General features: G+C 41.0%; 1 protein-coding gene across 10 annotated transcripts in view; it reads left to right on the top strand.

Annotated features, from left to right (window-relative positions):
• The window catches only part of ptp4a3a (protein tyrosine phosphatase 4A3a), a 140,661-nt gene extending 127,266 nt beyond the window's left edge, over positions 1–13,395 (top strand). For all 10 annotated transcript variants that reach the window (XM_085992446.1, XM_085992436.1, XM_085992439.1 and 7 more), the window contains 4 exons: positions 665–757; positions 7,179–7,309; positions 9,264–9,338; positions 13,176–13,395. In XM_085992446.1, the coding sequence (XP_085848572.1) occupies positions 665–757; positions 7,179–7,309; positions 9,264–9,338; positions 13,176–13,293 (417 nt within the window). In that variant the 3' untranslated portion in view covers positions 13,294–13,395. The remainder of the gene's footprint in view (positions 1–664; positions 758–7,178; positions 7,310–9,263; positions 9,339–13,175) is intronic.
• The last annotated feature ends 1,111 nt before the right edge of the window (positions 13,396–14,506 follow it).

Below are 14,506 nucleotides of genomic sequence, written 5' to 3'. Positions count from 1 at the left end.
GGTCAGGCAGCATCTGTGAAGAGAGAAACAGAGTTAACGTTTCAGGTCGATGACCTTTCGTCAGAACAGAATAGTTGAGTCTGGAGATAACAAAAGCTTGGAGAAGGATTTCAACAGCCAGTGGGCTGAAGTAGGGGCGATATGACTGAGGTGGAAGTAGCTGGTCTTGGTGATGGTGAGGGTATGGGGTCAGAAGCTCAGCTTGAGGTCAAATAGTTCTTTCAGTAGTTTCAAGTTCATTGCAAATCATGTGCTAGCTGATCGGTCTGCCTAATTGGCAGTAGTGGTAAACAGCTAATACTGCAAATGAAATAATCATGCTTTTTCCAATTTAAGAGGTTTTTGGTTTTCAACTTCTATTGCTCCACCAGCCAGAACCTTCAGTCAGATTTTACTGACTCTTGTTTGCCAGATGAGAATCCACTCCATCTGCACCCTTGTAAAGTTCTATTTTTTTCTTCTAAGAAACTGAGAATCCAAAGAAGCAATGATCTGAATTTGAATTAAGTTTGATGCAGGCTAAAACTATATTTAAAAAATCGTCCGTGTCACGAGGAGAATAAAAGCCCGAGTGTCCCTGGCTCCTTCAATCATCTCCCAGGGTGTTTTTTTCCAGTACTAGTTCTTTAAATAGTAAGTTTCCATGTGCTTTCCTCCCCTTTAGGAGCTGCAAAAGTATGGTGTGACCACTGTTGTGAGAGTATGTGACGCCACGTATGACAAGACTCCACTGGAGAATGAAGGTATTGCAGTAATGGTAAGTACGAGGTTTCACTTTAAACTTCCAAGCAATCATATAAATGTTTGCAGGTAAAAATGGAAAAAATCTGAACCGAGCAAAAACAATGAAAACTTGGTGCTGTTAATGATTTGTGAATAAATAAGCATTTTTTGCTTCATTGGAAACTTACTGTCTTGGGAACTAGTCATGATCCAATGTTCTATGGTTTAGCACGTTGTAATCAACATGCTGAGGCACTGGATCACCTCGCATTTGCTAGAATTAAGCCAAACTTCATAAATGAGTGTCTTATCACACCATGGTCCTTTTTAAAAGTAGCCGCGCAGGAAACATGTTGGATTTATGCAGCTCTAATATTCGCTCAATTAATATAAACCGTTGAAGCATGACCAAACTTGCTTGCTTCCTTTTTTGGAATCTTATAAAGGTACATTGGGATCCATTAGTGTAATTGGCAGTCAACTGTACTCTTGCCATCTCCATTCAAAAATCTCCCAAGAACCATTTTCTTTGGTGCCATCGTGCCCCCTCACCCCACCCAAACACACTCCTTTCTTCCCCCCCCCCCCCCCCCCCCAAAATGTCGGATGTCTTCCTGTATGTGTTGTTTTTTCTCACATTTATGAATGTAACTTCTTATCATCAGACACTGGTTTCTTCAGAAGAATTGGTAAGTTGTAAAGCATGCATCGTGCATGTTTAACTGTTGCCACAGACATTGCCTGAATCACTGAACACTTTTCACACACACACACACCAACTTTTTTTCAGATACAGCATATGACAAAGTGTTCAACTTCAAAAAGCAAAAGCAACATGGGAACTTTTGATAACTGCTAGGTTTACAAAACGTTGTCACTTCAATCTCAACTGTGCTGTCGGGTACTCCTACAGAAAGGATTAGTTGCCTGGGGTCACTCTTACTGCATCAGAACAACGTGCTCTAGAGGCACGTTGGTAGAGTTCTAGAAGATATTGGCCTAGGTTTTCCTGGTGATTTATGCCACTCCATATTCTATGTACAGCTCTGGCTTTGCGCTCACTGAAAACAGTTAGAAGTAATTAGCATAGCTCCACCCTCATTAACATCAATGGCAATCACAGTTTTTCTGCACTTAAGCCAGTTTTCAAGCCATTGCCATTTTGACTCAAAAAATGTCAATGCCGTTATTTATTGCTCCAAGATCGAGATTCAACTCCCAGTTGTTGGCAAAGATTAAGCAACTAGGATCTTTTGAGTATCCACTTCTTGCACCTGGAATTTTCAATTTTAATATTACCACGCCATACATCTGGAGCCAGTTACAAACTGAGATAAAACAGAACTTCTGCAATGTGCACTTAGGCAATATTACAAGAACAGATCAATCCTTTAATTAGTTACAATTATCCAGCAGTTGTAGGAAAGCAACCCAAGTATCTGTTGTCCTCTTCTTCCCCTCCACCCCCTTCCTTTCCAAATCACCACCACCTTTTAAAGCAGAAAATGTTCTAAGGCACTTTACAGAGTGGGGTTGAGGAGAAGACCAGATAGCAAGCCATGGTGCAAAAGTTAAGAGGTGACTGAAAACTTGGCTGTATGATGGGTATAGAACACATTTTAAGGTGAAGTGGAGGGGTAAAGAATTTAGTCTGGGAATTCCAGAGTGTAGGGCTGAAGGCTGTACCACCAATGGTTGGATGAAGCAGAAGATGCACAAGAGGCTGGGTCATTGGACCAAAGGTGTAAGAAGAGATATGTAATCTGCTGTAAATTTTAGGAGGGATTGGTAAATAGCAACATGGATTGCAAATAACTTCAGGGGGACATATGTTTGGAGAATGGGCAAACAAATGGCAGATGCAATTTAATGCAGAGAACTGAAAAGTATTGCATTTTGAAATGAACCTGAAGAATGTGGATGAACAGAATCAAATTGTACAAAGCAATGCTTAGGCCACAGTCAAGTGTCACGCAGATGATGTCTGTGATAGGAAGCTATAATTATGAGAAATGACTTGAGATAAGAACATAAGAAATGGAATAGGCCATTTGGCCCTTCGAGCCTGCTCCGCCATTCAATAAGATCATGGCTGATCATCTACCTCCAATTCCACTTGCCCGTCTTATCCCTATAGCCCTTGATTCCCTTAGTATCCAAGAATCTATCTGTCTTGAATATACTCAACAACTGAGCATCCATAGCCCCCTTGGGTAGAGAATTCCAAAGATACACAACCCTTTGAGTGAAAACATTTCTCCTCATCTCAGTCCTAAATGGCTGAGACTGTGACCCCTAGTTCTAGACTCCCCAGCCAGGGGGAAACATCCCAAGGCTGTTCCCACTGGAGCAAGTAAGGCTCAATGGAGATTTAATGGAGCTTTCTAAAATTATGGAGAGTTTTGACAAGATGAGTAGGGAAAGACTATTCCCTCTGGTTGGAGAGTCAATTGTGAGGGGTCATCAATTTAAAATTCTCAGCGAGGTGGGAGATGAGAATTTTTTTTGCAGAAATAACATGGAAGCCTTTACCACAGGGAGTAGTTGAGGCAGAGATCATTGCATCTTTTAAGTGAATTTATCACGTTTTGGTTGTGGAAACAAGGCAATTGGTGCTGTGCAGTAGTTTCCTAGGAAAAAATGGACACTTTCAGAAGGCTGAATTTCAGACAGAAACCACAATGTTAAACTCCGCACTAATAGATTGACATGGATTCCCATTTTTAGATTTCTTGTAACCTTTGAACATTTGTGAATTGCTTCCGCCACAATGTATTTACTGTAAATGTTTTTGGGAACAGTTTTTCCCCAACTAATCCTTTTGGAAATTACAATGGTTTTAGGCCAGAATCAGTGGTTACGGTTAGAGTTGTATTTTTTCACTTCTGTTTCAGTCCTAAGCTGTTACCGGGTCAGAGCATTGATTTCAAACTTTTTTTTATATTGATGAACGAAACTGTTTATAATCGAATACATTATACATTGCAACTTAACTTGAAATTACTTGGGTCTGACTTTGGCTAAAAGTCAAATTCAGGGAAATTGTAATCCAGTTCTGTTGTTGGGTGCAGCTTTATAACAATTTTCCTTCCCATTTCTAAGAAAACATTTGTACCATAAAAGTGCAATATCTCTAAACATACTGTATTTAGTTAAAATTGCCATCAAACCTGGGCATAAAATCTCTACGGTATAGTGAGGCTGGTTTTTGTCAGCTAATGTTTGCTAATCTAAAGATTCTGAGATGCAGCAAGTTCAATTATGGTATTCTTGGTATTGCAGCTTTTTGACCTGTGAAATATACTGTACATTTCATCAAATTGTGCTTTGAAAACTAATTTCCTTCCTGTAGTTGAACTGGCATGAACTATTTTTTTTGTCAGTTGAGTTCTGTTTTCAAAAAAAAATTGGAGACATTTGCTATTACAATTTTGGGCTGTTGTCTCTCAAATGCAATGCCAAGATCTACTCCTATAAGCAAGATCTCGCCCTCGCTCCATGTGAACAGAAGCCTGACCTTTAAATACGCAATATGTGGTAATGTAGCTCTGCCTCAGTTAAAACAGAACACCATTATAACTGTTAATAAGCGCTGTTCAAATGACACAAGCCCTCTTGTGTCATACTAGTCTTTGGATAAGAGAAAGATCAATGCTCTGTTAGACCATGTGCCTTAAATCTATGAATCAGGTTTATATTGAAAGTAAAAAATTAAATAGTAGCAAAAGGTCAACAGAGCAAATGCTAGATTACAACATGAAACTTTATAACTCCTCAGTTCATGAAGTAATAGGACATGATTTCACTATAGAAGCATATACATTTACAGCACAGAAAGAGGCCATTTGTCCCTTGGTGTCTGCCAGCTTTTTGCTCGAGCAATCTCAAACTCATCCCACTGCCCCGCCCTCTTTCCCTGTAGCCCAGTATTTTACTCTGCTTCAAATGCTTATCTGCTTTTCCTTCAAAAGATAGTGCTATCTGCCTCAATTACTTTCTGTGGCAAAGGATTCCATACTCTTAGCAAGTAAAAAAAAAAATACATTTCTGCTTATCTCCCTGCTGACTCGGTAACAATTTGAAATGAATTGCCACCGACTGCACAACCAAAGAGTATAATTTTCCCAATTTATCCTGTCAAATCCCTTCATCATTTAAGATTTCCAGTTATCAAACAATAGATACACTGGCACCTGGGATTAACTATGTGTCTGTAACATGCTGTCAGAGGCCTCAGTGATTGGATGACTGCTTGCAGGAATCAGCCCTAATAAAGACGAACTGTCCCCATGTGGCATTTCCAGCCAGACAGAAACAATAGCACCACCGCCTCTTGAATTCATCTGGGAGCCTATTTTCAAATGGTACATTCTTGACCTTACTAAAAGATTCCTATGGCATCAAACAGGACGGATTTCAGACTTGTCATACTATATATCCATGGCATAACTAAGACCGTCTGTTTCCACCTCCGTAACATCGCCCGTCTCCGCCCCTGCTTCAGCTCATCTACTGCTGACACCCTCATCCATGCCTTTGTTTACCTCTAAATTTGACTTTTCTAACTCACTCCTGGCTGGCCTCCCTCGTTCTACCCTACGTAAACTTGAGGTCATCCAAAACTCGGCTGCCCGTGTCATAACTCTCTCCAAGTCCCGTTCACCTATCGCCCCTGTGCTTGCTGACCTACATTGATGCCCAGTTAAGCAAAGCCTCGATTTCAAAATTCTCATCCTTGTTTTCAAATCCCTCCATGGCATCGCCCCTCCCTATCTCTGTAACCTCCTCCAGCCCCACAAGCCAACAAGATATCTGCGCTCCTCTAATTCTGCCCTCTTAAGCATCCCTGATTATAATCGCTCAACCATTGGTGGCCGTGTCTTCAGTTGCCTAGGCCCTAAGCTCTGGAATTCCCGGCCTAAACCCCTCCGCCTCGCTACCTCTCTTTCTTTACTCCTTTAAGACGCTCCTTAAAACCTACCTCTTTGACCAAGCTTTTGGTCACCTACCCTAATTTCTTTGTGGCTCGGTGTCAAATTTTTTGTCTTAACACTCCTGTGAAGTGCCTTGGGATGTTTTTACTACGTTAAAGGCGCTATATAAATGCAAGTTGTTGTTGTTGGTTCCTAATGATCTGTGAACTATTTCCCACTATTCACTGAATGGAATGATAGAAGATTAGCAGTCAGATAAGAACATAAGAAATAGGAGCAGGAGTAGGCCATTCAGCATCTTGAGCCTGCTCCGCCATTCAATAAGATCATGGCTGATCTTCAACCTCAACTCCTTTCCCGCACTATCCCCATATCCCTTCATTCCCTTAGTATCCAAAAATCTCTCGATCTCTGTCTTGAATATATTCAACGACTGAGCCTCCACAGCCCTCTGGGGTAGAGAATTCCAAAGATTCACCACTCCCTGAGTGAAGAAATTTCTCCTCATCTCAGTCCTAAATGGCCGACCCCTTATTCTGAGACTGTGACCGAGCCCTGGTTCTAGACCCCTCAGCCAGGGGAAACACCCTCCCTGCATCGACCCTGTCAAGTCCTGTAAGATTTTTGTATGTTTCAATGAGATCAGCTCTCATTCTTCTAAACTCTGGAGAATATAGGCCTAGTCTACGCAATCTCTCCTCATAGGACAATCCCCCCAATCCCAGGAATCTGTCTGGTGAACCTTCATTGTACTTCCTCTATGGCAAATATATCCTTCCTTAGGTAAGGAGACCAAAGCTGTCCACAACACTCCAGGTGTGGTCTCACCAGGGCCCGATATAATTGCAGGAAGATGTCTTTACTCTTATGTTCTTATGTAATGTAGCTCTGCCTAAGTTAAAACCGAACACCATTATAACTGTTAAGCTCTGTTCAAATGACACAAGCCCTCTCGTCCTACTAGTTTTTGGATAAGAGAAAGATAAATGCTCTGTTAGACCATGTACCTTAAATCTATGAATCGGGCTTATATTAAAAGTAAAAAATTAAGTAGTAGCAAAAGATCAACAGAGCAAATACTAGATTACAACATAACACTTTGCAACTCCTCAATTCATGAAGTAATAGGATGTGATGTTTACGATGAGCAAGCGGAAATTATAATGTAACAGCTGTAAAAGGCTGTTTTCACCAGAACGTGCACAATTTTTGTGTTTCTTTCCCCTTCCTCTCCACACCACTCCCCAAAAAATGCACAACAACCAGTGATGGAACTGATTGAAGATGGTGTTTGTCCTTTCAAGTTTACTTATTTAAATCTTGGGACACCAATTGAGTTTTTTTGTAGATGTCTTACTATGAAAATCATCGTTCATCGGATGTTTAATACAGGTTTCTTGCTGTACCATTCTTCTAAGCAGCAGGTGTGTATTGAAGTATATATGTGGGCAAGTCGATAGCACAGTCCTCTTTGTTTCAGCATAAAGCTAAGTGTTTTACTTCTACTTTTACCTTTTTAAGGATTGGCCATTTGATGATGGTGGTCCACCTCCAAGCAAAATTGTGGATGATTGGCTTACTTTGCTTAAAGCTAAGTTTAGCGAAGAGCCTGGTTGCTGTATAGCAGTGCATTGTGTTGCTGGCCTTGGGCGGTAGGTATACAAAAACATTGACCAATGTCTAACACAACATGGGTCTTTTATTAAGGTGTAGTTGGCTTTTAATGTAGTAATAATAAGGGGTGATGTTCTCCTCAACGGCTTAGTGATTCAAAAACTGGCAGTGGCATAAACAACTTGTATAGCCTCTTCAAACTAACAAAACATACCAAAGATGGTTTATAGGAGGGAAAAATCAGACACTAAGAAGGAATAAGGAAGAAGAGTTGTGACTGAAAGTGTGGTCGATGAAATAAGACTGGAGGAATGTAGCAAGTGGGGGATTTAAAGGAGAGAATCCAAAAATGCAGTCTGTAGTCTATCCGGCTGCTATAATAGGTATAGAGAACACAATGTCAAAATTTGCTAATGACATTAAAGTAGGGGGTTTGGCAAACGGCGAAGAAGGCTGTAAAAGAATTCACAAGGGCCGAGGTTAGCAAAATGGTCAGACAGGTAGAAGGTGCAATTAATGTGGAAACGCTTTTCCTTCACAAAATATATTGCCTCGCACAAGAAATGGAAACGTACCATGATAGAAAGAAGCCAGGTGATTAAGTCAGTAATGGTGGGTGGGTGGGGGCGCGTGGTTTATCAACAATTTAGCATGGTATCTCGGTGAATGAGAAGTTACGAGAAATTTCTTTCCGCAGAGGTTTGCTTAAGCATGTGGAGCTACAGGGCATGCTTGTGGCTTGCATTTTTTAAAGGAAAAGTGGATAAAAATGTAAAGGATACTTTAAAGCGTTCAGGTATATGAGGAGAAAGTGGAGCAGTGGGATTATCATTGGATTTATTTAGCAAGGAGTTGGCACAGACACAATGGGGTAGATTTTGACTTTGTGCGATCATGTAAAGCGGGTGATAGAGAATCGGCATCCCATTTTACATCTCCCAATTTTTATTTCCATTGAAGCTTTATATTTGCACAAAGTCAAAATCTACCCCAAGTTGCTAAGTGGCCTCCTCCTGTGTTGTGAACGTGTATAGTTCTACAATGTTCCAAATGTAGTCTCACCAGTGATATGTACAGGGTTAGAGTAACTTCTTTCAACTTAGCCTCAAGATTCATTCTCTCATTTTATTAGATTTGTTCCCAACAGCTGTATTTTAACTACAACTTTATGAATGATTTATAATAATGCTCTGATCCTTTTCCTTTTAAGAACATAAGAAATAGGAGCAGGAGTCGGCCATTTGGCCCCTTGAGCCTGCTCTGCCATTCAATAAGATCATGGCTGAGCTAACTCATCTCCACTTTCCTGCACTATCCCCATATCCCTTGATTCCCTTAATATTCAAAAATCTAGCAATCTCTGTCTTGAATATACTCAACGACTGAGCCTTCACAGCCCTTTGGGGTAGAGAATTCCAGAGATTCACCACCCTCCGAGTGAAGATATTTCTCCTCATCTCAGTCCTAAATGGCCGACCCCTTATTCTGTGACTCTGACCACTGGTTCTAGACTCCCCAGCCAGGGGAAACATCCTCCCTGCATCTACCCTGTCAAGCCCTGTAAGAATTTTGTATGTTTAAATGAGATCACCCCTCATTCTTATAAACTCTAGAGAATATAGGCCTAGTCTACTCAATCTCTCCTCATTGGACAATCCACCCATCCCAGGAACCAGTCTGGTGAACCTTTGTTGCACTCCCTCTATGGCAAGTATATCCTTCCTTAGGTAAGGAGACCAAAACTCTACACAATACTCCAGGTGTGGTCTCAGCAGGGCCCTCTCCGCCTTTGCTAAAAATAGATCCTTTTGTCATGTATATGTTTACTGATTTCTGATCCAGTATGCATGACCTTGGATTTATCTATATTAATATTCATCTGCTTAATCAATATGTGGGATTGCATTGTTTTGCACGATAACATATGTTGAAAGAGATGGGACAATGCTCTGTGCTATGCTGTACTTATACTGACTTGTTTTAAACATGCAGGGCTCCTGTATTGGTAGCAGTTGCTCTTATCGAAAGTGGAATGAAGTATGAAGATGCCATTCAGTTCATCAGACAGTAAGTGCCATTTATTCCTGAAAAGCGGTTTTGACTGTCGTTTGATGTGCGAGTGATTCTGATATTCAGTGATCAAATCTTCAGAAGCGAACTTTACCTGGCTGCTTTCTCTCTGCACAGCACACACAGGGCATTGGAGACCCCGATTTTAACTTGTACCTGAAAAGTTCAGAGATTGGACATGAGCTGGCAGGCACACGTTCCTGTTGGAGTGCAGCGAATTTTGTTGCAGGTGGACCTCCCATCCTGGGATTTCCCCTTGCACAAACTTAAGCCTGAACACCAAGGAAAGTCTTTTGAATTCCCTGCTGCAGCTGAAAAGCCCCACCCATCCATTCCTCTTTAAAGCAGGAAACTATTTTCTTTCGTCCCTCCACCGCCACCCCCCCCCCCCCCCCCCCGCCCAAGTGTGTAACATGATCCTGTTGTGATGTAATAAAGACGCAGGTTGTGTCCTTTCTCCATTGCAGAGCTGCCACAATTATTGAGGTGTTTAACTTAATTTTTTTTTTTTTTTTTAAATACAGCCTTGGAATACCAATCCCTTGGCCACTAATAATAAGACAGTCAAGTATAAATTGAGCCAGTGTAATTGTATTTCCTCTTGTCCCTTTTATGAATACCACTTTTTTTTTTCTACTGGGACCTTGCCTAATCCCTCATTATCTTTCTAAGGTTTACTCAACCTACACAGTTGCATTCTTAGTCTGTTCTTTCTGTGCTGACAACTATTGCACTGTAGCTAGGGTGAAGTAACAGTTGAGATTGGAACATCAGGGACACACCTATGACCACCTGGCCTATAAACATAACATAAGAAGTAGGAGTAGGCCATACAGCCCCTCGGGCCTGCTCCGCCATTCAATAGGATCATGGCTGATCTGAACCTAGACTCGCGTCCACTTCCCTGCCCGCTCCCCGTAACCCCTAATTCCCTTATCAGCTAGGAAACTGTCTATCTCCGTTTTAAATTTATTTAATGTTGCAGCTTCCACAGCTCTCTGGGGTAGCAAATTCCATAGATTTACTACCCTCTTAGTGAAGAAGTTTCTCCTCATCTCAGTTTTGAAAGGGCAGCCCCTTATTCTAAGATTATGCCCCCTAGTTCTAGTCTCACCCATCAGTGGAAATATCCTCCCCGCATCCACCCGATCAAGCCCCCTCACAATCTTATATGTTTCGATAAGATCGCCTCTCATTCTACTGAATTCCAATGAGTAGAGGCCCAACCTACTCAACCTTCATCATAAGTCAACCCCCTCATCTCCGGAATCAACCGAGTGAACCTTCTCTGAACTGCCTTGAGAGCAAGTATATCTTTTCTTAAATATGGAAACCAAAACTGTACGCAGTATTCCAGGTGTGGCCTCACCAGTACCCTGTATAACTGAAGCAAGACTTCCCTGCTTTTATGCTCCATCCCCCTTGCAATAAAAGCCAAGATTCCATTGGCCTTCCTGATCACCACCTGCTGTACCTGCATACTAACCACCTGTGTTTCTTGCACCAGGACCCCCAGATCCCTTTGTACTGTAGCACTTTGCAGTTTCTCTCCATTTAGATAATAACTTGCTCTTTGATTTTTTTCTGCCAAAGTGCATAACCTCACACTTTCCAACATTATATTCCATCTGCCAAATTTCTGCCCACTCACTTAGACTGTCTATGTCCGTTTGCAGGTTTTTTATGTCCTCCTCACTCACTGCTTTCCCTCCCATCTTTGTATCATTGGCAAACTTGGATATGTTGCACTTGGTCCCTTCCTGTGATTTTTTATCTTGTGCAATAATCTTTTGTGTGGCACCTTGTCAAATGCCTTTTGGAAGTCCAAATACACCACATCCACTGGTTCCCCTTTATCCACCCTGTTTGTTACGTCCTCAAAGAATTCGAGCAAATTTGTCAAACATGACTTCCCCTTCATAAAACCATGCTGACTCTGTCCGATTAAATTATGCTTATCCAAATGTCCTGTTACTGCTTCCTTAATAATGGACTCCAACATTTTACCAACCACAGATGTTAGGCTAACTGGTCTATAGTTTCCAGCCTTTTGTCTACCTCCCTTTTTAAATAAGGGCATTACATTAGCAGTTTTCCAATCTGCTGGGACCTTTCCTGAATCCAGGGAGTTTTGGAAAATTACCACCAATGCATCTGCAATCCCTACCGCTACTTCTCTCAAGACCCTAGGATGTAAGCCATCGGGTCCAGGGGATTTATCTGCCTTAAGTCCCATTATCTTACCGAGTACCACCTCCTTAGTGATTTTAATCGTGTTTAGCTCCTCTCCCCCCCGCCCCTATAGCCCCCTGTTTGTCCAGTGTTGGGATATTTTTAGTGTCCTCTACTGTAAAGACTGATACAAAATATTTGTTCAGCGTTTTTGCCATCTCCATGTTCCCCACCACTAATTTCCCAGTCTTGTCCTCTAAGGGACCAACATTCACTTTAGCCACCCTTTTCTTTTTATATAACTGTGGAAACTCTTGCTATCTGTTTTTATATTTTTTGCTAGTTTACTTTCATAATCTATCTTCCCTTTCTTAATTAATCTTTTAGTTATTCTTTGCTGGCTTTTAAATGCTTCCCAATCTTCTATCCTCCCACTAGATTTGGCTACTTTATATGCCCTTGTTTTCAGTCGGATACTATCCTTTATTACTTTACTTAGCCACGGATGGCTGTCTTTTCTTTTACGCCCCTTTTTCCTCAGTGGAATATATTTTTCTTAAGTTGCGAAATATCTCCTTGAATGTACGCCACTGCTCATGTACCGTCTTACACCTTAATCTATTTTCCCAGTCCACTTTAGTCAACTCTGCTCTCATACCTTCATAGTCTCCTTTTATTTAAGCTTAGTACGCTGGTTTGAGATCCAACTCTCTCACCCTCCAACTGAATTTGGAATTCAACCATGTTATGGTCACTCATTCCAAGGGGATCCTTTACTAGGACATTTTTTATTTATCCTGTCTCATTACACAGGACCAGATCTAAGATTGCCTGCCCCCTGGTTGGTTCAGTAACATACTGCTCAAGGAACCTGTCCCTAATGCACTCTATGAACTCTTCCTCAAGGATGCCCTGCCCAATTTGATTTGCCCAGTCAATATGAAAGTTAAAATCCCCCATGATTATAGCTGTTCCCTTATTACAAGCCCCAACTATTTCCTGATTTATACTCCGACCAAGAGAGTTGCAACTGTTAGGAGGCCTATAGACTACGCCCACTAGTGACTTTTTCCCCTTATTATTCCTTATCGCCACCCAAACTGTTTCACTATCTTGATCCTTTGACCCAATATCATTTCTCACTATTGCAGTGATTCCATCCTTTATTAACATAGGCACTCCACCTCCCTTTCCTTCCTGTCTGTCCTTCCTAATTGTCAAATACCCCTGGATGTTTAGTTCCAGTCATGGTCACCTTGCAGCCATGTTTCTGTAATGGCCACCAGATCATACCCATGTGTAGTTATTTGTACCGTCAACTCGTCTATTTTGTTACGAATGCTGCGTGCATTCAGAAAAAGAACTTTTAAATATGTTTTGTGACAATTTATTCCTGCTTTTACCCCCTTTACTACTTTACCTTTATACATTCTGTCCCTTCCTGACACGCTCTGGTTTTTAATTCCCCCACTGCTACCTTGCTCTATTGCCTTCTCTGCTGACATTTTTATTTTTTGCTCTCTTGAAACCTCCCCCCCACTAATTAGTTTAAAGCCCTCTCTATAGTGGGCATAGTTGCAATGTAAAGAATTAAAAAGCACTTTATTTTCACCAACTTTTTGCATTTCATTTCACTTTTTTTTTCTGCCCTTATCGAAATAGGAAACGCAGAGGTGCCATCAACAGCAAACAACTCTCATACTTAGAAAAGTATCGGCCAAAGATGAGACTTCGATTCAAGGACCCTAATAATCACAAGAACTCTTGCGCCATCGTATGAACTTGAACACTTTCAGCCAACAATGGTTTACAGTGATTTTTATAAAAAATAAAATGCCATTGGGTTTCCTGTCTTCAAATCCAATCGGATGGGTTTTTTTTCCTCCTTTAGTAACTTGAATATTTATTTATACTAAAATCACCAACTAGAAGGAAGTACAATTCTTTATGGAGGCTTGTTGACTCTAGGTAAAAGTTGTAAGAAAGTTTGCCATAAGAGGCAGGCTAACACTTCACCACCTGCAATTTTATGTATGCTTTTTAAAAAAAAAACAAAACTCCTCCAGGATGTTTGATCTGTATGGCTTGTATACAAATAGCAAGTTTGTGTGATGAACTAAAGAATATGAAGCCAGGAAGATAATTGTAAATAGAATGTAAGTTGACTTAAATATTGGTGGTCTACTGGTTGACTGGTACAGATATTCTGGTGAAACATTGTTCTGTGGCCTGGGAAGTTGAATTGATGGCTCTGGTAACGTGCTTCCTTAAGCTTGTTGCACCTAATGCAGATGGGTAATTTGCATTCACGGGCCAGGTTTCGTACCTGAAGGCAGTTTGGTTCCTAGGATCCCACACTTTTTCCTATCTTTTTATAAATAATATCCCTGTACTAGAACTACTAACCTGTATATTATGTTTCTAGCACTGAGTGGGCGTTGCAACCATTTTTTTTTATGGGGGAGGGGGTGGGTGATTCCACAAACACAATTTTTCCTGTTTCACATTGAATGTTGTCACTAATAGTGTGCTAATCCTCAATTTAACAGTAACTTTCAACCAGTGTGTTAACAGAAAGGGTACTGATGGCTTACCCTAACTGGGGAGAAAGGGGAGAGAAAGAGTTTTGATTTTGACTATTATAGACCCAAGAAAAGGTTTTATATACTTTTTTTTAAACGGTACTACCTGTTTGATCAGACTCTGGTAAGCAGAAGTCTGTTACAGACAGATATGTACTATAACTACTGAACTGGTGGTCGAGGTGCATGTGCTCAATGCAACTGGATATGACTTTCAATAAACAAAGGTGGTTTGTAGGTGAGTCTTGAACACAAATCCATTATTTTCTTTCGAGTACAAGTGGATAGGTGTTGACAGGGATTTTTAAACACCGTGCAAGGTTATTGAAATCCCGATTTCTGCAGTAGAACTCAACCTTTCAGAGGTCATAGCAGCATAGGAAACTTCTAAGGGTGCATTCATACTACAAG

Source organism: Somniosus microcephalus, chromosome 7 (genome assembly GCF_052327205.1).
Source record: "Somniosus microcephalus isolate GS21.2 chromosome 7, FLI_Smic_1.0, whole genome shotgun sequence".
In the NCBI taxonomy this organism is placed as follows: domain Eukaryota; kingdom Metazoa; phylum Chordata; class Chondrichthyes; order Squaliformes; family Somniosidae; genus Somniosus; species Somniosus microcephalus.
The sequence above is the reverse complement of the archived record's forward strand: the minus strand, read 5'-3'. Positions and strand labels throughout refer to the sequence as shown.